Here is a 25,591-nt window from a genome sequence, read left to right as displayed (position 1 = left end):
CTGGCCTTATACACTTACTAGCTATGTGACCCTGGGCAAGTCACTTGTTTGCTTCAGTTTTCTCATCTGGAAAATAAACTGGAGAAAGAAAGGGCTTCAGTATCTTTGTTGAGAGAAAACCCCAAAGGGGGTCATGATGAGTCAGACATGCCTGAAAAAAACAACTGAACATTAAATTAAGAAGGAATAATAGCTAACATTTATATAGCACCTTAAGGTTTACAAAGTGCTTTAAACATATTATCTCATTTGATCTTCCTAACAACCCTGAGAGGTAGCTGCTATGATCATCCTCATTTTACAGATGGGGAAACTGAGTCTGGGAGAGGTTAAGTGACTTGCCCAGGGTCACACAGCTAGTGACTTGTCTGAGGTTGGATTCAAACTCTGGCTTTTCTTAATAGCAAATATTAAGGGATTCAGAAAAAGACTTAGGAAGAATATGAATTCAACCAAAGCCAAATAAGTAGAATCAAGAAAACAATATATGTGTGTATAATGTATGTTTGTATGTATATAGTTGTGTATGTATGTATATATACACATGAAAAACATTACAAAAGGACAACTAACAGCTTAAATAAAATGAGCAATATTGATTCTGTCAAACAGATGATAAAACATCCCCCTCCCTTCTTTCAGTAAGGAAAAAGGAGTATGGGGGAGGCAGTGCCCAAGTACAGATGCCAAATGTTGAATACATGCACGCAGCGCCTGCAATGGCTGGTTTTGCATGACAGTTTTTGTTTATTACAAGATCAGGAAATGACTGTGATGTCAAAAATGGGATATCAATAAAACTTTATGAAGTGAGCTAAAATGAAGAGTAGATGAGGAAATTGAGTTGTCCAAGATTATTCTAGTTAGTGTAAGAGTTAGGGAAGAGACAAAGGATCTCCCCAGATAAAGTCATAAGAGAGCACGAGTAAGTTCAGTGGGCAGGCTGGGAAATAAAACTGAATAGTTCAAAAGGTACCAGAGTATGAAGGGCCCTGAATGCCAGGTAAAGGGCTTGAACTTGAAGTGATAGGCAGGTAAGAGAGAGAGAGCCTTTGCATGTTCTTCAGCTGCAGAAGGTCCTGGAGAGAGATAAAGTCAACAGTTTTTTAACAGCTTTTGAGGAAGAGAAACACCCCCCAAACCTACACCATCACCATCTCTTCCTTCATGGTCGCAGTGAGGAAAGAACTTTGCAAACTCTAAGAACCTAAAAAATGTAAGATGGGCTGCACAATTGTGATAAGCGCTCCAATGGGGCACCTGGAGATGCAGCTAAATAAAGAAAGGTACTTATTAACAGATATTACTGGTGCCAGACTCATATCCTCCAGATGGATTAGGTCATGCCACTCCAATCCACTACTTAACAGGAGAGTGTAGGTGTAACAATACAATGCTCTTTAGTCTTTATGAAAGAATGCTTACTTTTTAAATAGTTCATATTTTTAAAGACTACTACCATAGAGCAGGGGGCAGCAAGGTGGCACAGTGGAGAGAGTGCTAGACCTAGAGTCCATATCTGGTCTCAGACACTTCATAGCTGTGTGACCCTGAGCAAGTAATTTAACTTAATTTGCCTCAGTTTCCTCATCTGTAAAATAACCTGGAGAAGCAAATGGCAAACCATTCCTGTATCTTTGCCAAGAAAACACTTAAAGGGGTCACAAAGAGTTAGACACAACTGAACAACAACAAACCATAAAGCATTTTGTTTTGCTAATTAAGCTTTGCAAAATACTTTACAAATATTATCTCATTTTATCCTCACAACCACCCTTAGAGGTAGGTGCTATTTTCCCTATTTTATAGTTGAGGAAACTGAGACAGACAGGTTAAGTAACTTTCCTTAAGTATCTGCCATGGCTAGGAGGTAGCACAGTGGATAGAGGGCCAGAGGTAGAGTCAAGAAGACCTGAATTCAAATACAGTCTCAGACAGTAGTGGTGTGACCCTGGGCAAGTAACTTAACCTCTATCTGCTTCAGTTTCTTTATCTGTAAAATGGGATCATGGCACCTACCTTCCAGGATTGTTGTGAGGAACAAGTGAGATATCTGTAAAGCACTTTGCAAACCTTAAAGAGCTATATAAACACTCTTGGTGGTGGTAGTAGTGGTAGTAGCAGTAGTAGTAGTACTAGTATCTATAAGGTTCTATCTGCAAAGGCATCCTGCCCCCAAGGTGGTATTTGAACTGAATTTTCAAGGAAGCCAGGGATTCTAGGAGACACAGCTGAATGAGAGAAAAGCATTGCAGGCTCTGGTAGTGGACAATCAGTGCAAAGGCACCACGAAGGGAGATGGATAGATTATTAGGTCTGAGGAGCAGTAGGCAGACCAGTATGACTAGACTAGACTGTAGAGGGAATGGAGGAAAGTAGCACCTAAAAAGACAAGAAAAGCAGGAAAGGGCCAGCTTATGAAAAGCTTTCAATTCCAAAGGATTTTATACAGGGTATTCCAAAAGCCTTAGTGCAGTTTTAAGCTATCCAGGCTTAAAATGCAGGCATACCCTTCTATTTGATCCTAAAGGGATAGTAAGCCACTGGGGTATTGAGCAGAGAGAAGTGATTTAATCAGCTGTGCTGGAGAAAAAATCTCTTTATCAGCTGTGTGAAAGATAAGATTGGAGACAGATGATCGAAGAGGAAGGCCAACTTGCAGGCTAATACAGTAATCCAGGTGGGAAATGAGACTTTCTACTGGGGTGATAACTGTGGGAATAAAGAGGAGATACTGTGAAAAAAGAGAGAACAAGATTTGGCAATTGATTCACTGTAAAGTGAGGAAGGGAGGAGTTGACAATGACATAGTATATATAATAATATGTGATATTAGTATATATCATATTAGTATCATATATACTGCAGAGAAATATGAGACAACGTCCCCTGCTAAGGGCAGGGGATATGGAGAGGCAGTACAGAGCAAGTCTAATCTGTCTTCAGCATGAACAATCCTTCAGCTATTTGAAGGGAGTTATGTGCTCTGTCTTCTTTTTTCCAGGCTAGCTTCAGTCCATGCAACAGCACTTGCCTTCCAGGGTTGTTGTGAAGATAAAATTAGATATATGCAAATTCTAAAGTGCTCTGTAAATCTTAGTTAACATTCTTCTTCTTAATATAGTTAGTATTACTATATTTGAGCCATTGACACTGTGGAGACATTTTCTGATCCTGACACCCAGGACAGGAGTTATCCTTCTTTGGGTCAACTACAAATCTTATTTGCATAAAATCTTATGCCCTTTATTTATCCAGGGCATTAATAAAAAATATTCCTGGAATATTCCAGGAGTCAGGAAGACCTGAATTCAAACCTTGCCTCAGACATTTGCTAGCTGTGAGATCCTAAATAACTTAACTTTTCCTAGCCTCAGTTTCATCAATCTGTAAAATGAGGATAATAAGAGTATCCACCTCCTTAGAACTCTGTGAACTTTAACACATACACACACACACATGTAAGCACATATTGTGAGGACACATGTGGTCGTGTACATATGTACACAACATGCGTGTACACATATATGTGCCTTTGGTGTGCACATTCATGTGTGTACTGTATATATGTGTGCATATGTGTCATGTACATACATACTAGCCGTAAAACAGCCCAGGGCCAAGGACAGATCTCCAGGAGGCCCCATTAGAAAACTCCTTCCAATCTGATAAGAAACTGAACTTATTAGGGACTACTCTTTGGGTCAGGTTACAGCCAGCTGTGAACTTTGAACTTTCATTTACATTTCTCCACATTATCCATAAAGATAACAATGGCTTTGCTGGAGTCTGTGGTAAAACTAGCAACAGCACAGCCCTGTTCTACCAGTCCAGTAACTCTGTCAGAAAAAGGAAATGAAGTTAGTCTACCCTTCCTGGGTAGAATGAAGAGCCTTCATTCTCAAGTGACCTCTTTCACATTCATTCAAAAAAATTATTGGAGGGGGAAGTGTTTTTTGGAAGAACGGTGAGTACGGGGGAAAGGCTATGGAAGTGCCATCCTCTTCATCCTCCTACCCCCTGGTATGAGGTATTCCTCCTCCTGCAGCAATTCTAAAAGCTAAATAGATCGCCCTCACCAGCAATGGGGGGAGGGTAAAGAGGGGGTGGGGTAGGCAGAGTGGAGCAGGGAAGGTCAATTACCAAGAGACTTGAAATATGCCAGATAAAGTGTGGTTTACATAACCAGACTTTATTTACCAGCTCTATCATTCCCAGACACTTCTGCTGGGATGGATGTAAAAATAGTTATGTTGTTGGCTTAGACGTACAAACAAGTTGTGTTATTTTGAATAAAAAAAGAGACTTCTTTCCTCCCTTCGGGGTAGGGGCATGAGGAGGAGTGGTTGTAGAAACTTCCCAGATGCCTGGGTGTTCTGAGGCTCCTTCTGCGTGCTAGGAACATGATTCACCCCAGCCAGCATAGGCTGACCACTTGCACAATGCTCTGAGTCCTGTTTCCCAAGGGGTCCTTTCTTCCTGCTGTATCACAAAGCAGATGAATCGAAAAAGTATTTCCCCCTCCCCCACCTCAAAAGAACTGGCAGCTAACTTGGCCCAGAGGTGACCGGAAGGGGAAAAGACAGTGAGCCCAGACTGCATGACAAGAGGATTTGATGGAAGACGTTGGCAGTTCTCAGATTTCCTCATCTGGTATCTGCCATCTTAGAGAAGGCAGATGGAACCTTAAAGAGTATCGATGAATCCTCATTTTACAGGTGAGGAACCAGAATCTCAGGAAATAGAAATTACTTATCCAGGGTCACATAGTGTGTGAGGAGCAAAGCTAGATTAGGAACAGAACCTATTTTTTATGATGCCTGGTGATCAGTCTGTTTATTTACAACCAGACCACCAAGTCATTTCACTTCTGGGGGCCTCAATTTCTCAACCATAAAATAAGGGAATTAGATGAGCTTTAAGGTTTCTTCTAGCTCTAAATCTATGATCCTAAGACAGGCGAGTCCCATAAGTGTATCCTACTTCTTTCATGCAGCTAGGTGGAACAGTGGATAAAGAGCTAAGCCTGGAGTGAGGAAGATCTGAATTCAAATCTGATCTCAGACACCTACCTCCTAGCTGTGTGACCTTGGGCCAGTCACTTCACCCTGTTTGCCTCAGTTTCCTCATCTGTAAAGTGAGCTGAAGAAGGAAATGGCAAACTGCTCCAGTGTCTTTGACAAGAAAACCCCAAATGGGGTCACAAAAGAGTTGGACAAAACCGAACAACAACTTCTGTCACACAGCTATTATAGAGGCTGAAATTCTCTATTTCTAAGAACCAGATAACTTACCATGTAGCCTTCATTTCCTCCCACAATGTCTATTCTCTCGTCCACCATATGGAAAATAAATGGCAGCAGCGCTGCCCACACCACCAGGGGAGCAGCATTGTTTGGCCCAGACACATGGTTCCACTAAAACCAGCAGAAGTAAAGCTGGGAATTGGGAGTCCTAGGTTCTATTTTTCACTTCACCATGGGAGCACTACTCTGGGCAAATCACTCCCAGCTCCATGCCTCATTTTCCCCAACCACCCATTGTGAGGTATAACAAACAATTACACCATGCCAAGTCTCAGATGGGTGATCATTTCCCCCCCTCACCCCCCACCCCTGATAAAACATGCTCATGAGAGTAGTGAACACCAGTCTATGATCCGTACCTCATTCATCCTCACCCCATCTCTTGAAAGAAAGTCAAGACCGCAAGGGACCGTTGACGGGAAGCCAGTCTACACAGAGGGGAAGCCTCCTAACCCACACTCACACAGAAAGTCAGTGGCTGAGCAGAGAACCCAAGAATCCTCAGTGACAGCCTGGCTTTAATGTATGCCAGAGCTAGAACTCCCTGTGTTTGATTGTTCTAGAACCTTGGTCTGTATTCCATGCTAGTGTCCAAAAGAATCGGCATTATTGGGCCTTTGGAGATAGAAGAGTAGTAAGTCAAGAAGAGTAGTAAGTCAAGCAGTTCTGAAAGTAGGGAAAGAAGATGGGGAAATGTTCATTAAAGTCTTTAATTGCTATGTCAAGATTGCCCTCTGGTGGTAATAGTCAAGGTTCTAATTTTGTTGTCCAGCTGCTTCCCATCCTTCCTCCATTATCCCAGGTATTTCTGGGCATATTAAAGCAAGGAACCTGGATGGTTAGAAACTTACTCACTGGTGTCCACAAGATCACACAGAAAATGTTTTCTCCATTCCCTTTCTCCCCCAGATTTCTAGCATTACCAGTCATTTGGCCACACGAACAACTGGGGGAGAGGGCTTGAGAGTTTGGAGTTAGAATGACCCTTCAGACAAACACAAGCTATTTCCAGATCTCAGGATCTAATTCTGGTGTTCAGAATCTCTCTCCTACACATTGTCAGGTTTGAGGATACCATACAAATTTCAGCTGCCAAAGATGGGGACAGAGTGCCTGAAAGTCAGCTAATCGGTATTTACTCTGAGTCCAGTTTCCTTCTATCACAGAATCTTCTTGATCTGGGCAACGGCAGCATGCCCACCCTTTTTCTTATAGACCCTTCATATTAAACTCAGAGATTTTTCTTCTTCATCAACAAATTCATTCCAGCTCCTAGATTCATCTCCTGCATAGATCACACAGCCCTGTCCTTTATTGCTGCTATCTCTTAGGGAACAAGATTGCCAGAATTCTGTTCACTGTTGTCTCCAAGATCACAGAAGAAATTTCTCTCAACCCCTTTCAGTTTTTGGTTCAAATCTCAGACCATAAGAAGGGATGCAAGTCCAGGGAAATCTAAATTCAGCCGGGAGAAAGGGAATTCTCTCTTCTGATCTATTAAAGCTCCTAATGATTTCCTCTCCACACATTAACTTGGTTGTTGTTATGGTACAAGTGTTGCAATTACCTTTCTATCTTCTCTTTTAATGGTATTTTCCTCTGTGGTCATTGGGGAACATAGGACTCTGAGCTTCAGCTCCCTCTTCTTGGCAGTCCTCACTCCTTCAATCCATATTTCTGACAGTTACCAGGGTAACCATTTCCCATTACCTATGAGATTTCCCATCTCCCCATTCTGCTTTTCCTGGCCAGCTGTCTTGGTCAAGTGCTGATAACTACTTCATCAACAGAGTTTATTCAGGCCAAACTGAGAAGTCATCAAAATTTGACCCCACTCCAAACATCTCCAAATCATAGAATGTGAGAGCTCAGTGAGGGTGGTTGAAAACAATCCCATATCCTTCTGGTCCTCCCTTAGGCATTTTCATCCCACCAGCAGCAGCCAGTGTCTTCATGCCCTGACTATCCCAAAAATCTGGTCACTGGATTCAGATGGCTCTGGAGGAGAAGTGAGGCTGGTGACCTGCACAGCCCTCACTCACTCAAAACAAAGTCAAGTGCAAGTCATGTCATTATTTCTCTGATGGCATGGTCTTCTTCGGCAATGAAGGACGAACACCCACATCCCAAAATGCTCCCCATTGCAGCATCTCACCGAGACCTTTCCTCTTCCTTTCCCTGATCTCTTCCAAACTTGTCTGGCTTATATCCCACACCTTTAGAACCCTGCTTCCCTTTCATTGATCCCCTAGCTAAACTGGGATACTGATTTCTGTTAATGAGTTTTTATGTGAGGGGTTGAGGATAGGAAAGGAGGGATTATATAATCAAGATCCCACCAGTAGGAGTCAGGGTGTGATGTGAAGGATTTTACCAGGCTCCTTGCTTTCCAAAGATCCCCTCTATTAGTGTGCCATAGTCCCTGAAATTCTCACCATTGCAGTTAATTCTATTGGATTATGGTATTTTCTCCAGAAGGCCTCGTTTAAACAGATATTCTATTTAAGTAATATGCTAACACAAATGTTTGATACTACTCACAATTTTAGGTTTGAGCCAGTGGCTCAGGTAGAATTCTAGAGCCCCAAACATCTCAAAAAGGTGAACCTCCTTTATGTTGACCAGTAAATACCTCTTTAGCCCCCTACAGCCCTGTATGTAGCTACTGAGAATTCCACTATATTAGGTAGTATTTCTGTTGTTAAGTTATTTTAGCAGTTTTCCTATTAAATATAATTAGGGATTTAGCAGAAGTAAATGTTGTATGGAAGTAGAATATTTAAATATATCATTTTATCTACCACTCTGATAACTAATGATCTTCTCCATTGTAAGATGACCCACATCAGGAAGAAAGTCTAAATATTTTGAAAGAATTCTCATAAACACACACACACACACACACAAGTGCTCACATACACACATGCACACACACATAAAAACACTATCAATCTATAGTGATGTCTGATGACATCAAATAGGATAATGTAGAGGGAAAAATAAACTATTTTCCTCACACTTCAAACAGTATCCAAAGTCCTGAAAAAAGACAGGTGTTGTTACCAAAAAAAGTAATTAGATAGGTAAACTAGACTATCAGGCAGTGATTTTAAAAAAATCTGAATTTCAACTTGCTTCTTAATCTCCTAATATGATAAATCTAGGCTGAACTTCCTCTTTATCTCTTCCCCCCAGAGCTCCCCTCAAAATAGAAAGTCTTAGAAATTCTTGGGAAGTTATAAGTTACTTACTTATAGCACTTACTTAACAAACCTCATACCCCCTCCCCCAATCGTTATTTAACTGTCCTTGGCAGCATCTTTAGCTTCAGCTAAGCTTCTATTTCCTCCCAGTTTTATCCTGCTTTCTAACTCTTGATAGATTTTTTTTTTGGTAAAACCTGTCAACATGAGATCTGAAGCTTTTTTCTTTTACCTGAATGTTGCAGATGGCTTTATTTGTTTTTTTAGTATACTATGAAATTTGAGTAAAATCAATGCCTTCAGCCTGATCTAGAAGATATTTGTTATCTGAGGTGCCCTGTACAATGAAAGTACTAATGACTCAGGAAGGCAGGGTCTTTGCTCCTTGTGATGCTGATCCTTCTTCACTTGGATCCCCTGGGAGATGAGTGGCAGACATTCACAGATGACTAAACAAGTTCAAGAATGAAATATATGGCCATGTAAGAGACCTTTTCTGGGCAACTTTGGGGGACTGAAACCTGACTTTCCCCCTCACAGAACCTTTTTATCCAAAATTCAAGTCATTGGATGGTGTTCCTTGAAAGCGAACTGTTTTTTGCCTTACTTTGTATCTCCAGGGCTTAGCGTAGCATCTACCACACAATAGAAGCTCAATAAATGTTTGTTGGCTTGACTGAATATGACAAAATCTAACATGGTACAATGGAGAAAGTCCACACGTTGATCTCCCAGACCTGATTTTGGTCACTTCATCAGGTGTTTATTAGCTGTGTAATCCTAGGCAGTTCACAGCCTCATTATGCCTCAGTTTCTTTATCATAGCAATGGAGACAGTGTTAAATCTGGAGGCTGGAAACCTGATTCTGAATCCTAGCTGTGCCATTTACTACCTGTATGACCACCTCTAGTCCTCGATTCCTTTGGATAGAAAATGAGGCAGTAGGGAGGCACTGGAGTTGGGCAGGGGATGACAAGGTGAGACTTTTCAATTTCGAAAGATGGCTTTGGAAGCTGAGTGGACAATAGGGAGAGATTTGAGGCAAGGAGACCAACCAAAGGCTATTGCAATTGTCCGAATGTGATCCGTGCCCACAGTAGGGTGGCAGTTAACTGAGTGAAGAGAAGGGGACATTTATAAGAAATGTGAGTGTAAAAATGGCAACACTTGCTAACAGATTGAATACGTGGGATGAGCGTATGTGAGGAGTCGAAGATGACACCAAGATTTTGAGTCTGAGGGATGGAGGTGCTCTCAACAGCAATGGGAAAGTTGCGGGGGGGGGGGGGGGGGGGAAGAAATAATAAGTTCTATTTTGGACGTGCTGAGTTTGACATACCTCTGGACCATCCAGTTCCAAATGTCCAAAAGGCGGCTGGTGATGTTGGTCAGGAGAGAGGTCAGGAATCTGAGAATTTTTTGTATAGAGACGACAATTGAACCCATAGGGGTTGATAAGACCACCAAATGTGATAGTATGAAAAAAAAAAAGGTCCAAAATACACTTGGAGGAGATCCACATTTAGGTGGAGGAAAATCCAACAGAGACTGAAAAGTAAAACAGGTAAAAACCTGTTTAGCTTTTAAAATTCTTTAACATATCCCTTCCTATTTTTCCAGTCTTCTTATACTTTGCTCCCTTCCATGTGCGCCCACACACACACCACCACCACCACCTAACTCTCTGCCTTCTCATTGGTTGTCCCTTGTACCTAAAATGTTCTTCTCCTGCCTCTTAACCTCCAAGCTTCTCTGTCTTATCTCCAAAATTCAGCTCAAAGCCCACCTTCTGCAACCCCTTCAAGATTACCTCCAATTTATACTGTATAATGTTATGTAGTTCTTTGCATGTGGCTTCCTCCATTTGAACATGACCTTCTTGAGGTCAAGGCAGGGACCTGTGTTTTGCATTTCTGTATCCTCAGTGCTTAGCACAGCGTCTTGGAATGCGGTGAATGCTTGCCAAATGCTGTTTGGGCAGCTAGGTGGCACAGTGGCTAGAGTAATGGACCTGGAATGAGGAGGACTTCAGTTCAAATCCAGCTTCAGACATGTACTAGCTGTGACACCCTGGGCAAATCACTTAACCCCGTTTGACTCAGTTTCCTTGTCTGTGAAATGAGCTGGAAAAGGAAATAGCAAACCATTCCAGTATCTTTGCCAAGAAAACAAAAGGGTGTTTTTCAGGGATGTCCAAATTTTTGTGACCCTACATGAGGTCACGAAGAGTCAGACAGGACTGAAAAACATTATGAACAATAAATTCCCTTCAAACTCTAAATTTATGACACTGTGATCTATAAAATGAGAAGACTGCCTACCTCACAGAGTTGTGAGGATCAAATGTCATGACGTAAAGCGCCATATAAATGTCAGCTGTTAACTGTAAATCCTCCTTCTCTAACTGACCCTGTTATAAAGCAGAGTCCAGGATGTAATCAGAAAATCTGATCTTTGGAATTATCATGCTAATCCTTCAGAAGCCAGAAATATGGGCAGCTGCCACCACGTGAATTTTAGTTCTGCCTTAATATGCCATCATGTTGTGAACAGCTAAGCTTCCTACAGGTGTGATTAACAGAGTATAGATTAACATAGGATTCCACAGGTGTTTTGTTTTTTTTTTAATGCCAGGCTCTTTCATCCTTCTGAATTTAAAATATATATATATATATATACACAACTAGGTTTTTAAACAGAATCTGAGAGTTGGAAGGGACCTGAGCAGCCATCTAGTCCAACCAATAAATACCCAAAAGGAATCCCACTATAACAGTCCTGACAAGTAGTCAATCCAACCTCTTCTGGAACACCTCCAACAAGGGGAAATCACTACCAGTGGAGGTCATCCATTCCCCTTCCAGGAAGTTCTTTCTGCCTTTTGGAGCCAAACACAACAAACCTTGAAAACAATTCCCATGTTTTCTTCCTTCAATGGATCCTCCTATGCCATGGACTTCTACAATCCTCCTCTCGATCAGGTCCAATGAAGGCATATTACAGTGCGCTATGACATTGCTGCCCTGTTGCTGGAAGCTGAGTCCCACCTCCCCTTACTGAAGCTCCATAATCACATTATTTTTGCTTACTCAAGCTTGGAATTCACTAAAACCTCCACCTTTTCTCAGAACAATTTCTATCCCCCATCTTAGTAGGTTGCTTTTTTTTTAATCTAAATGCAAGACTTTACATCTATGCCTACTGAATTTTATTTTGCTACTTTTTAGATCCCATAATTGAATGTGTTAACTATTCCTCCCAACTTTATCATCTGCAAATTTCATAGGCATAGCCTCTAAACTTTTATCCAAGTCATAATGGCGCAGGGTAGTGTTTCTGGGGCATTCCATTAGATATCTCCTGCTGTGAGATATACAGCAACGTCTTGGCTGGATAGTGGATAGAGCACTAGGCCTAGAAACAGGAAAACCTGAGCTCAGACTTGGCCTTAGACATTTATTAGCTGTGTGAAGTCACGTAACCTGTGTGACTCAGTTGCCTGAAATTGTAAAATGGGGATAATAGCACCTGCTTTCCTGCGTGTTATTTGTAAAGCACTTAGCACAGTGCCAAGCACATAGTAGGTGCTTTCTCCCTTCTCTTTCACACCGTATGCTACTTAATTCTATGGAGCTAAAAATATAATTATGTGCTATGATAAAATATCATATTATACAAAGTATTAGCATATTATATAGGATATAAAAGTATTATGTAGTGTAAAATATTAAATATATTTCTATTTCTAAATGCTTTCTACAGCACTTTTCTTATCAACTTGTACGGTACAGGACATAAACATTATCTTAGATTTCACAGATAAGGAAACTGGATCTCAAAAGTAAAATGCCTAGTCTGTGGTCACAGAACAAGGAAGTCAGAGGCAGGATCTGAATTCACACCACCTGACTCTGAATCAAACACAAAATTTTGTAGCCAGTGAGGCCTAGGAAAATGAAGGCTTGCTAGTAATTGGGCTACCAACTTCCATGTATATTAAGACTTAGCAGAAATCTATTGACTAGCAAAAGCAGCTGAAAAGGACGATTAGTTAGTCCTTGCTTGGCTGCGTCCCTGCACTAAGGGACAGCTTGTCCCAGTAACTCCCTGTCAGAACAAAGGACTCAGGACCTCAATTCCAACAAATACGAAAGGGCAAGCAGAAACTGGCAATGACCTTCAGAAAATACAGTGTTTCTTCTAAGGTCAAGTGACAGTCAAGGCACAGGTGGGTTTCCCCCAATAAGGTGAGAGGTCTAAAAATATGAATCTTTACTCCCTATGTTATCAGGGAGAAAAATTTTCCTTGGATAAAAGTACATCAAGGAAGGAAAAATAAATGATGAAACTGAGGCCCACAACACTTATTTTCACTGGAAGCAGTCAGTGATTTCAGTTGGGAATGAGCCATAAGGGGTCTGATAATCTAAATATTCTTGATCTAGATATATGGCCCCAGCCTAGGAAGTGAATTTTGTTGTGTTGTGATCCTATCTGAGGTTTTCTTGACAAAGATACTTGCCATTTCCTTATCTAGCTCATTTTATAAGTGAGGAAACTGAGGCAAACAGGATTAAGTGACTTATCCAGGGTCACACAGCTAGTTAAGTGTTTGAGACTGGATTTGAACCTGAAAAGATGACTCTTCCTGACTAGTTCCAGAGATCTATCCACTGTGCCACCTAGCTGCCCAAGTGAATTTATACTTCATATTAATTCATTTCCTTTTAATCTCTAGACAACAACTATTTCCCACTTATCCTAGGTACATTATGATTCCTTAAATGACAAAATCCCAAGAACATAAAAACCCTTTCAGACAAGAAAGGTCTCCTGTATTTTGAAGCACAATTTATCTTTCAGCTGCTAAGCCCATTTCTTTGGTAGCCTCTCAAAACTCTATTAAAGGTAAATTTCACATAACATAGTTCCAAATGAATGAGTTCATGAGTTGGTTGAATCATGAAAAACCAATGAAACTGAGGTCCATTCATCCATCTGGGGAAAGACATGGGGGTCCCAAGAAAAGAAAAATGGAACCTATGAGTTATGAGCACCTTTGAACTATACTGTTCTCAACTTTTCCCAAAGCACATCCATACTTTTCATTTAATTCTGTAATGGAAGTAGGGCAGATATAATCCCCATTTGGGGGAGTGAGGTTTAGACCTATGAGTTCATTAGTGTCGGAAATTGTGATTGTGGACACTCCCTCAAACAGTTCAGGTGGCAGATTTAAAGAGCTGCCCAAGACGTTGAGTGTTAAGTGGTTTGCCTTTGGTCACGCAGCTTAGAGGCATGGTTAACCTCTACCCAATTCCCCAGCCCCATTTATATATGAGGAAGATGAGGCCCAGGGAAATCAAGAGGCTTGTCTAGTGTCACACAACAAGTATTAGAGGCAAGGCTAAGAACAGGATGCAGGACTCTGGACTACAATTTCAGTGGTTCAAGAATCTGCATGAGAAAACAATATGGAGACAGATGTCACACACCTCCCTGAGGTCCCACGCAATTTTCCAACAGAAGGAAGATAAGACACAGCAAAGAGTTATCACAAGAATGCTGCTTTGTTTTTAATATGGTTTGTGACAAGCAATATCAAAGTCAACCACTCTTTCCAAGTTTGTCCTGACCTTTTTTTTTAATAGACAACTTTAAAATAATTAAAACAAAACAAAACAAAAAAAAGAAACACATTTTGTGCACTGAGGAGACTGATCGTCATATCTCTGGAATTAAATATGAAAAGACAAGCCATGTAAATTATTTGTCTTCCTAAAAAACAGCTATCTCTGAAGATTTTTAATATCATAAAATATTTCCATGAAACAAGTGATCAAGCAAACACACATGCACCTGGTGTGTCTTTTGACAGAATTTCCTCCCCTCATTGAAAGATGAGGGATTGGAGGAATGGACACAAAAGATGGAACAGATAAGATAATTTCTTTTAAAAAAATGTATTTTTTTTTTTAAAAAAGGATGGAATGTCGCATTGTGCTTGCTTATTTTCCTATGTCACAACAAAACACGTGGTGCAAATAGTTCTATTTTCCCCTTATCCATTTCAGTCAGGTGGAGAAAAATACCTTTATTTCTATAATAAAATATGTGGGTTTTTTGGTTTGGTTTTTTTTTAACTTTTTTTTCTTTTTTGCAGAAAATAATTTTGTAAACTGTTACCACTTTCAGAGGGTGGGAAGATTCAATGTAAAGTCTGTCCCATCCCTGAAGATGATGGGAACTTGTGAGTTGACACCAAAACCTCAGGGTTTAGCGGGGAAGAGAGAGGGAAGGAGAAAGTGGAGGACAGTCCAACAAAGGAGGCAGAGCTGGGGGGGTGGGGAAGGCTTGCATTGCATACAGAAAAAAAGGTGCATCTGGACAGGAAGAAGAACCCTGGTAAAGTCTGGGGGTTTGTATGGTAATAAAGGAAGGGAGTTTGTGTGGTAGGGGGGGGTCTAGAAGTAGGTTAAAGGTCACTTTCACCATAGAGGGCTGTGGAGAAGGACATGTAGTCCAGAGCACCAGGCACCGCATCTGGGCCAGTATAGGGGGCCATCCGTGCGATGCAGTATTCTGCTTGGTCAGGTGGGAGTTCCCGGCGTAGTTCATCCAAGGTAATATAATTCTGCAAAGGGAACAAAGAAATTTAGTATCAGACAACATCTGTAGTACAGATCAGCAACTGACATCATGACTGCTGAGGATGGCATGAGGTCTATTCACCACTTATGGCCCTTCCCACTGCTCATGAAAGTCCCTCCCCATTGGTTTACCATTAACATGATGGAAAAATAGGGCCTACTAACTTTGGCATACCATTTTTTAAAAGTCACCAACCCCTTTTCTAAAGAATAAGGGCTTGTGTTTTGCCCCAACATTGAGCTAAACAAATGGAATATTCTCTATTGTACTTAAGGGGTACATGGAAACATGAGAAATGCTGTCCTGGGAAAGATCCACGGTTCAAATACAATGTTCTGTACCTGACAACGTCACTAAGGAGTGATGTGTGGAAGGGCAGGATTGCACATTGTGATCACGGATAAACCAAGAGTAGGTAGTGCAAATAGTTGGTCCAGTGGATAGCGTGTTGGGTATGAAATCAGGAGAATTCATTTTCCTAAGTTCAAATATGACCTCAAACACTTACTAGCTGTGTGACCCTGGGCAAGTCACTTAGCCCTCTTTACCTCAGTTCCTCATCTGTAAAATGAGTTGGAGAAGCAAATGGCAGGCTACTCCAGTATTTTTGCCAAGAAAATCCCAGATGGGGTCACAAAGAGTCAAACATGACTGAAATGATTGAATAACAATGAAAAGACAAAGAATCTAAAAATCTGAGCCCAAATTCTTCCTAGGTTTCTGTCTGCCACAAGGTATTATCACCTTTGGTAAATCTGCTCTTTCCTAAACTGTAAAATGAAATGGTTGCTTTTAACTCTCCCTTTGGGGAGAGATCCTGGCTCTTGTCTCTGACGTTAGCCCAGCCCATATTCCTCTCTATACATTTGGATTCTCTGATCCTGGCTCAGCCCATTAACTCCCTTCTGTGGTCAGATGACCAGGCATTTGTTCTTGTGTGTGTGTTCGTTCTTTAATGCCAAAGAAGACAGAGAAATAATGACATGACTTGTACTTGACTTTGTTTTGAGTGAAAAAGGGCTGTGCAGGTCACCAGCCTCACTTCTCCTCCAGAGCCATCTGAATCCAGTGACCAGACATTCATCAGGATGACTGGAGATGATCCAAGATGAGGCAATTGGGGTTAAGAGACTTGCCCAAGGTCACCCAGCTAGTGAGTGTCAAGTGTCTGAGGTGAGATTTGAACTCAGGTGCTCCTGACTCCTGCACTAGTGCTCTACCCACTGCACCACCTAGCTGCCCTATTTGTCTGTTCTACTGTTGATCCCAATCTATTATCTTCCTCTGACATGTCCTTCCATTGTAAGACCAGGAATCAAAACAAGACTCCAGTGGCTGGGTGGATAACAATTGTGTTTTGGATGTCAATGAAGACCCAAGAAGTCTTCTGACAACCATGTCATAACAGCACAGGGATGTCCATGGGAGCATTCAGAGGGAACAGGGGGATTCAGTGCCTTTTGTAAAATGGGAAAAATAATCCTTTCCCTGGGACTCCCTTCAAAGAATTAAAAAGATGAGAATCTTTCTTTGGAGGAGGAAGGAGGCTGAGAAGGAATAGGATGAAAGTCAGTAAAATCAGGTAAGACTGCGGAGGGGCAAATAATCTTGAAAGGAACAATGGAAAAGGCTCCTGAAAAACTATGACTGAGTCAGAGAGGAAATAAAAGTTTTAAAGGTTCCAGGCTAGATTGCCAAAGGTGTGTCCCAAGAACACATTCCATTGGAATGGGCCTGAACAAGATTAGGCAGGTTGGTTTTGTGATATCCTGGAAAGGAGTTAGGTACAGGGCATAGTGTTTTGGTCTAGTGCTGGGTCAACTGTGTTAGGGATTGATAATAGGAAATATGAAGGGGGGGGCGGGGAGGGAGTTGGGAGGGGAAGGTTACTTGGGGGTCAGGACAGAATGCAGGTGGTGTGAGAAGAGATGACTCCTAGGTTATCATCCCACTTTAGTAGGTAACTCCTATTAGAAAGGCAAAGTTGCATACTGCCAAGATTCATGAGGTTTGGAACACCAAAGCAGAGACAAAATATACATGTAGGCCAAGAAAAGAGATCCGAAATAAACACAGCAAATGAGAAGTCACTGTTATCTTCTTAAAGTTTATTTGTGCACATACGTTCATGCACTGTCCCTTGTCAATAATTTTGCCTATGATTTAGGTATAATTATGTTTTATTTCATTTTTTAAGTTGTTTGTAGTATTAAAAAAACCCAATTCAAGTTAACTGCTTTCCTAAAGGGCACAGGGAAATGGGGGGGGGGGGGGAAGGGCAGGAATATGCCTCTTTCAAGAATTCAACCAATGCTCCCTGATCCTCAGATGGACCCTATGACTACCATAGAGGTGGTCCTCTCTACGATGTGGTTTTGACAATACCAGGAAAAATATCTTGACCCTAAAATACCAACTCTGAATGAGATTCCACCACTAGCTTTAGAGCTTTCCAAATTAAGAGGGTTTTTAAAAATTATTATTAAATTATTATTAATGTGAATACTTCCTAGGAAGGATAAAAATTCCAACCATTTTCACTTGCCAATAGTCACCCAGCTCAGAGGTAGAATTTAAACACAAGTCCTTCCTATCTCCAGCTCCAGTATACCATCCATTATGTCATGCCACCCACCTTTCTATAGATCTTTCTTACTTTTCTATGATGCCTTTAGGATAGAAGCGTACTCATGAAATTGCTGGTTCCAATGTCACCCTTCCTGAGTATTGTCAGATTTTTCTCACAACTTATGGATAGTTCACACCCAACTTACAGCAGAGACTTTTAGGAAGGTATACAGTAATTATAGATGTGACTGACACCAAAAATACTCTAATTTAAATTACTGTTCTTATATGGGACATGGCATAGCAGGGAGAAATCCAAGTTCACTAGAAAAGTAAGTATGTCAAAGAAGCTTTGCTTCCTTCACAAATCAGCTAATGGATTACTCTGCCCTACTCTGTTAAGCCTGGAATGAAAGCTTCCCCTTTCTCTTCACTCTTGGTGGGGGAAAGTGCTCAATAACCACCCACAAACACACAAATCAAGGGACAAAATCTTACCCACAATCCCCTGATTTTTAATGAATAAATCAATAGAACCATCAAACAATACATGCTTGTCCTGGTCCCTTCTTCCCCTCTCCACTACACTTTTTTGAGACTGGGTCTCCCTTATCTCACTCAGACTAGAAATGCACTGGCTACTTCACTGACTCAATCCTACTACTAATTAGCATGGTAGCTGTGATCTGCTTCTTTTCCAACTTGGACCAGTCTGACTCAGGCAGGCTGGGGGTCCCCTTTCAACATTCCCAGAGGGCTTACTATTGGTGCCAGACTTAGTACAGACATCTGACTGGTTTCTACCCCAACTGTGGCTCAGAAGTTTTCAAACTCAACCAATTCACCAGCCTTAGCCTCTCTAGCAGCAGGAATTGCAGGTATGTGCCACCATACCAGGTGAATTGGGTCCCCTTCTAATCTTAAGGTTGACCTAAAATTTGACCCAGTTTTCCTTCCTTCCTTTCTTTTAAAAAAAAAAAATTATGTGGCTCCATTTCTAGTACTGCTGATTTCACTCACCATCACCTCACATAAGTTTTTTCTACATCTCACATTTTATATTTATTATTTTTATAGCACTGCAATATTTCATTATAGTAATATGCTACAATTTATTCAGTCATTTTTGAATTGCTGGGATGTATAAGTTGTTTCTGATTTTTTGTTATTGCAAATGGCACTTTCTTCATGTAAATCCTAGGCCCATAGCTTTAGAGATGCCTCCATTTCTTGGAGGTTTATCCCATCTTTTGGAGATCCCAAGTCCAAACCTCACATTTTATAGATGAGGTGACTGAGACTGGTAGAACTTAAGTGACTTGCCAATAGTCACCCAGCTCAAATGTAGGATTTAAATTCAGGTCCTTCCGGTCTCCAGCTCCAGCATGCCATCCATTATATCATGCTATGCTTCTATATATCCTTCTTCCATTCTGTGATGCCTTTACAATAGAAGCCTAACTCATGAAATTGCTGGCTCCAAAGTCACCTTTCTTGAATACTGTCAGATTTTTCTCCAAAATGTTTATAATCTTCTGAAGTACAAATGCAATTTCAACACTGGACTTCATTAACACTAATTTTTTTTTCCCTTTCTAATGACTGTGATAGAGAAGGAAGAAAAGGAGAATGAGGAAAAAGGCACCAATAGTTTCAAAGTACACAGAGCCGTGAGAACAAAAGGAAATTCAGAAAAGGGCAGACAAGTAGCCAAGACAAACACTTCTTTAAAAGCCCCAAGTTGTATGTAATAGAAAACCATGGCCTTGTGTGTTATTTTTCTGTTTTTTAAATATTAGAAAGTACATGTTTGTTAATATTTCTTAATTTCATAATAAGAAAGAAATGTCTTAAAAATAAAAAAAAGAAAAAGAAACTATACTTCCTTTTCAACTGGGTGGAGGGGGACTATGGTTATAGAATGGTTATAGACTATACCCCTAGTCCCCCACCACCCAGTGAAAGGGAGATATATTTTCTTTTTCTTTTATTTATAAATCTGCTTAGATATGATGGTTATTTTTTTCAACATAATTATCTACTCTCTTTTGTCTTTTTCTTTCACTTTGCACTAATGATATTGTTCTGTAGTTTTCACAGACTTACTGCAAACCCATATTTGCTGTATGAAAGGAGTTGGGTAATTCTCAGTAACTAAGTCAATCAATTAACATTAAGCATCTACTATGTTGTTGGGCACTGGGAATATAAAGGAAGGAAAAAGACAGATCCTGCTCTCAAGAAGTTCACATTCTATTGGAGGAAACAACATGTAAATAGTGATATACGAACAAAAAAAAGTTGGACATAATCAAAAGGGAGGGTATAAGAATTAGAGATTTGGTTAAGGCTTAATGTAAAAGGTGGAATTTTAACTGGGACTTGAAGAAGCCAGGGAAAGCAGAAGGTAAAGATGAGGGGGAGCATTCCATGTGTGAGAAACAGCCAGTGAAAATATCCAGAGTTGGGAAACAGGGTGTCTTGTCTGAGGAACAGTGAAGAGGTCAGTAACAAAAAAATGAACTCTACATTGCAGAATTTACAGTGGGATAGGGTATGAGGTCTAAAAAGATGGGAAAGGGGAGACCAGGCACAGACAGTGAAAGACTCTGAAACAGAGGATCTTATGTTTTATCCTGGAGGTGATAGAGAGTCACTGGAATTTAATGAAGGAAGGTGTGATAAGGTCAAACTTTGACTTTAGGAAGATCACTGACAACTAAGTAAAGGATGGATTGGATTAGGGAGAGATTTGTGGCAGTCAGACCTACCAGCAGCCTACTGCAAGTCTAATCCATGAAGTGATGAGGGCCTCCACCAGAGTGATGGGATTATCAGGGGAAAAGAGTCATGTATGAGACATTACGAAGGTAAAATCAACAGGCCATGGCAACAGACTGGATTTTGGGGGGAGCCCGGTATAGGGTGAAAGAGAGCAAAGAGTCAAAGATGACACCAAGAGGCTACAAGCCTAAATGATTGGGAGGATCATGGTACCCTCAAAAGTAATTCAGAGGATAAGAAGAGAGGAGGTTTGGGGAGAAAGATGAGTTCAGTTTTGAAGATGTCAATGTTTAGGACATCTACAGGACATCCAGTTTAAGATGTTCAATAGGCAGTGAGGAATATGAGACTGGAGGTCAACAAAGAGCTTAGGGTTACATAAGGAGATTTGAGAACCAAAAGCATAGAGATGGTAATTAAATCTATGGGAGCTGATGAGATCGCCAAGTGAAATAGTATAGAAAAAAAGAAAAGAGGGCCCAGGACACCCATGATGAGATAGCATGACCTGGCTGAAGATCCATCAAAAGATACTAAGAAGGACTGGTCTGACAGGTAAGAGGAGATCCAGGAGAGAGTGGTGTCTAGGAAGAAAAGGGTGATCAATAATGTCGAAGGCTTTGGAGAGGTCAAGAAGTCAAAGAAGACAGAAAAAAGCCCAGTGGATACAGCCATTGGATCATCTGTAAATTTGAGCAGTTTTGGTTGAATCATGAGGCAGGAAGCCAAAGTGCAAAGAATTAAGAAAGGGATTTGAGAGGAGAAGGTCTTCTTTTAAAGAGTTTGGCTCCCAAAAGGAGGAGAAATAAGGGAGGATAGTTAACACAGATAGATGGATAAAGTGAGGATATTTTTTGAGAACTGTAGAGAAAAGGGCACATTTCTTTCTGTTCTTTAATATTTTATGTAGAACAGAAGTTAACTCGTTTAAAAGTACTGGAAAATTGACAACTGAGTTGCCTTTTTTTTCTGGGGAGTGCTGAAATGGTCTATCTGATGACACTTTCTGAGCCATCTAATTTAGATTGTCCACTTCTTGGGGTTTTTTTTAATTTAAAAATTTTTTATAGATAACCATTCCTCTTGACCCAATGCTGAATACAGAAATCTCAATTTCTTTTGCTCTTGTAACGTCTCCTTATTTCTAATTTTTCATATTACTCTCTTCTTAAAATTAGTCTCAATAATTGCTTATCAATTTTGTTAGCCTTTTCCAATTTTTTTTCATTCTAAATTGTATTGGTAATTGATCTCATCTTGTTTATTTTTTATCTATATTCCTCATTTTCCCAAGGGCTGGTTTTGTGGTGTGCGGGTGTATGTGTGTGTGTATGTTTTAAGATGGAAATTCAATGTACAAACTTTTTCTATTATTGACAGAGGTGTTCAGGGATATGGATTTATGGCTTTGTCTCTGGAGAACCCTTGTCTGCATCCCTTTACTGACTCTTATATCAGAGACCAGTACCCCTAAGAAGGCTATGAATACACAGTAAGCTTACCTTGTCCCCAGCCAGGATCTTGAAGGAAGCCATGACTTGGTCAGCTGTGTCTGTGTCAGCTGTCTCACGGGACATGAAATCGATGAAGGCCTGGAATGTCACTACACCAATGCGGTTAGGGTCGACAATGCTCATGATTCGGGCAAACTCTGCCTCTCCCTGAAGAACAAAGGATGGAAACTGCATCAGCCCCAAAGGCTGGGATCTATTTGAAATATCTAGCCCTATGGAGTTTCTGTTAGTATCTAGTGATGGAGGGATTAGTGTTACCCCTGCTTTGTGGGGATGAGAGATTCCAAAGGGGGTACATAAATTTCCCCCAACAAAATCTAGGTTGACTTGGGGGCCCAGCTCATAGGTATGTCCTAATTTTAGGACATTTGGCTCAGCACATTATCCTGTGAGCGAGAATTACGAACTCATTAAAGAAAAAAGCTTCCACAGACAGAAAACCTTATACCCTTGGTTTGCCGCTCAGCACTGGGGTGAAATGGGGTAAAAATAAGAGAAGGAAAGAAGATGCACTGGCAAAAAGACAGCCAAGCTCAAGTCTATTTAGGGTGATAACTGAAACTGATATCAAAGTTTCCTGCCTTGCCCGAGAACAGGGCAGCAACAAAGAAGCAAACTGACCAAAAGCTCAGGCCAACATGAAGGTAGAAATATTAACAGCTCCCAGATTGTGCCTGCTGGATGTTCCAGGGGAAAGGGCAAAAATCCCTTCTAATGCAGTCAGGCACAATGAAACATCAAGATGGGCAGCATGTAGTGCCAGGTCACCCAGCTGGTTGAGAAGAGATATCCCTCCCCTATATCACTCCATTCCTTCCCCAGACTTAGCATTACCTGTCCCCAAAGAAATCAAGCTGATAGGAAGAAACCTCTTCTGACTCACCCCCAAGTTTATTCCCTGAGGGGCTAAAGATTAACAGTGAGAAATATCAAGGCTAAACTGACCAGCTCATCAAGAAAATAACAGCCGCTCCCTGTATTTATCCGCTCCAACCCTCGTATCCCCTCTGATTTTAGTGATCACCTAAGACCCAAAGAAAACCTTTCTACATTGACCTCACCTCACTGGTTTGTTTCACAGATCCCTCCCCTCACACAGGGCAGGGATAAGGGCTTGTGGCCACGGGAGGCCACACCAACTCTCAGGAATGAGAAGGGGGCATCTGCTTTACGTTACCATATTGTAACCCATGGAGATAAGGCAGGCTCGGAAATCGTCCGTGTCCATCATGCCTGTCTTCTTCTGCACGAAGGCAGTGACATTTAGACAAAGGGAGGGCAGGAAAGGTGGGAAGAGGAAAGGGCCCACACCAGTTCACCAAGAGGTAGGACATGGACAACAGAGGGATAGGGTTTATTGGATGGTGGGGCAGACAGAGGAGAGAGATAAAAATGAAAGAGGAAAGAAGAGAAATACAAATTAAAGGTGGAACATATTGCAAAGAACAAGAGAGAGGCAGAGGCCAGCAAGGACAGAGTGCAGAGAAAATGGGAAAGAAAAGAAAGTAAGATTCCCATGAAAAGTACTCAGGGAAAGGAGTCCAAAGTACAGACAGATGCAAGAAGGATCCCCCTCAAAGGGAGAGGTTTCCACAGCGAGTAAAGTCAACAGAAAGGAAAGGCACATGTCCAGAGGAACACAGGAAAGTTGGGGAAAGGGAGAGATCCAGACAGAGAGAGAAAAGAAAAAGGAGAAACACATGTTATTGATCACCCCAGATGCCACCCCTGACCATGTTCCATGCAGGTGTTGAGTACCTGGGGGTCGTTGCCAATATCGTAACCCAAGCTGATGAGGCAGGCTTTGAACTCCTCAGGACCGAGTGTGCCGGAGTGATCCTGGGGGTGGCCGTGGTGTGCCAGGCAGCAGGACATGCAGTGGGTGCCAGAGGAGGGGAATGGGGGAAGGGACAAAATGCACAGGGATGGTGAATGAGAAGGCGGATGGTGTGTGCCATGCAGGGAGGGAAGGAAAGCAAGCATGTGGGCAGTGGGAAGTGAGAAGAGGTAGAGAGGGAGATGTGTATATGATCATGCAGATGGAAAGGGGTGAGGAGGGTGAGGGGAGAAAGGAGAAAGGGGAAATAAAAGTGCATAAGGTTAGATACCAAAATGAGGTTTCAGTATGTGCTCACACACAACCTTGCTTCAAACAGGACCAAAACAGGGGCCTCCCAAATCAACCCTCCCTCCCTTTCCTCCCCACTCCTTCCCCCACATACACTCTCACACTCGGGTCTGCAGGGAGTTCCACTAAAGGCTCCTGAGATATCGGGGGTGCCATGAAGCAGGCAGAGGCGTGTAGAGGCAGCAGCCCAATTAGCTCACTCTTCTCACCCAATCCTCAAAGGGTCACTTGGCCCACCCTTAGGACCATAGAATAGGATAGCCTATATTAAGAGCTCACCTGTTTCTGAATAGCCTCTGTGGGGAAAATCAGGGTTCTGACCTCACCTCCACTCACCTTCCTAGTATTCATACTGACGGGCTCTTAGAGCCCTTAGTGTAAATGAGGACCAAGGATCAGAGTTCAAATTCAAAACTAGGGAAGATGCCCATGAATAGCTGTTCACCTTATGGAGGGCTGAGGTAGCAGTAAGGGTGGTGGTGGAGTAACCACCAGAATGAAAGGCCAATAACTGTCTAGCTTTCATTTGGGGCCAAAAACCATTACTCTTACAGTTAAGTGATTCTGGTAGGAAAACCATGAAGGCAGAGTGCAAGTGTTAATTTGTGAGCTCTCCTTCAGGAAGGGTCTGATGAAGGGATGCCTAACACAAGGAAAAGCAGCCAGCTAGCTGCCTGAGATAATTCAAGCAGAGGTCAAGCTAGCGGGACGGGATGGACACCAAAGCCTTAGTATCTCATGCTGATCTAACACCTTTCCCTCACTCCACCCCATTTTACAGATGAGAAAATTGAGGCCTAGAGAAGGTTAAGATGCTTGGACCAATGTTAACCTGCTATGTGACACAGCTGGAACTGGAACTCAGGGGTTTTTGTTCTTTGTGGCTAAGTCCATGGCACTTTCTATTCAACAAACATTAAACACCTACTATGGTCAGGTATTGTTCTCAGCACTAAAGATAGACAAAAAAATTAAACAGTCTCTGCCTTAAAGATGCTTACATGGTGCTGGGCTTGCAATCAGGAAGACGAGTTCAAATTTGACCTCAGACCCTGGGCAAGTCATTTAACCTCTAATTGCCTCAGTTCCCTCATCTGTAAAATGGGGATAATAATAGCACCTACTTCCCAGGGATGTTGTAAGGATCAAATGAGATAATAACTGTAAAGTGCTTAGCACAGTGCCTGGTACATAGTAAGTACGTATAGCTATTATCATTGTTATTAATATCTACAGGGTAGGGGGGAGGAGGAGGAGACAAGTAAGGATCCGATAATTTCAAGAGGAAGTGAACACTAACAAATAGGTCAGGGAAGGGCTTCATGTAGGAGGTGATAATTGAGCGGGGCTTTAAAGGAAGCTAAATTCTATCAGGTGGAGGTAAGAAAGGAGTGCATTCCAGACAGCACTCACAGGCTGCTCAATTCTGCCTGCTC

The 25,591-nt window shown here is 41.6% G+C and overlaps 2 protein-coding genes across 5 annotated transcripts in view; both read right to left on the bottom strand.

Moving 5' to 3' along the window:
• ZFP36L1 (ZFP36 ring finger protein like 1) overlaps window positions 1-5,858 on the bottom strand; it is an 86,361-nt gene extending 80,503 nt beyond the window's left edge. The window contains exon 1 of one of the 2 annotated variants that reach the window (XM_072629510.1): window positions 5,666-5,858. In XM_072629510.1, the coding sequence (XP_072485611.1) occupies window positions 5,666-5,674 (9 nt within the window). In that variant the 5' untranslated portion in view covers window positions 5,675-5,858. Of the gene's footprint in view, window positions 1-5,294; window positions 5,628-5,665 lie in introns of those variants that run through there. The other variant, XM_072629509.1, reaches the window with a different exon arrangement.
• Window positions 5,859-14,061: 8,203 nt separating this feature from the next.
• The window catches only part of ACTN1 (actinin alpha 1), a 129,405-nt gene continuing 117,875 nt past the window's right edge, over window positions 14,062-25,591 (bottom strand). Inside the window, exons 19-22 of one of the 3 annotated variants that reach the window (XM_072629506.1) lie at window positions 23,786-23,866; window positions 23,205-23,270; window positions 22,016-22,174; window positions 14,062-15,144 (exon numbers count right to left, since the gene is read on the bottom strand). In XM_072629506.1, coding sequence (XP_072485607.1) covers window positions 14,986-15,144; window positions 22,016-22,174; window positions 23,205-23,270; window positions 23,786-23,866 — 465 coding nt within the window. In that variant the 3' untranslated portion in view covers window positions 14,062-14,985. The remainder of the gene's footprint in view (window positions 15,145-22,015; window positions 22,175-23,204; window positions 23,271-23,785; window positions 23,867-25,591) is intronic. The other 2 variants (XM_072629507.1, XM_072629508.1) reach the window with 2 other exon arrangements.

This window comes from Notamacropus eugenii, chromosome 1 (assembly GCF_028372415.1).
Source record: "Notamacropus eugenii isolate mMacEug1 chromosome 1, mMacEug1.pri_v2, whole genome shotgun sequence".
NCBI classification, from domain to species: Eukaryota; Metazoa; Chordata; class Mammalia; order Diprotodontia; family Macropodidae; genus Notamacropus; species Notamacropus eugenii.
The sequence above is the reverse complement of the archived record's forward strand: the minus strand, read 5'-3'. Positions and strand labels throughout refer to the sequence as shown.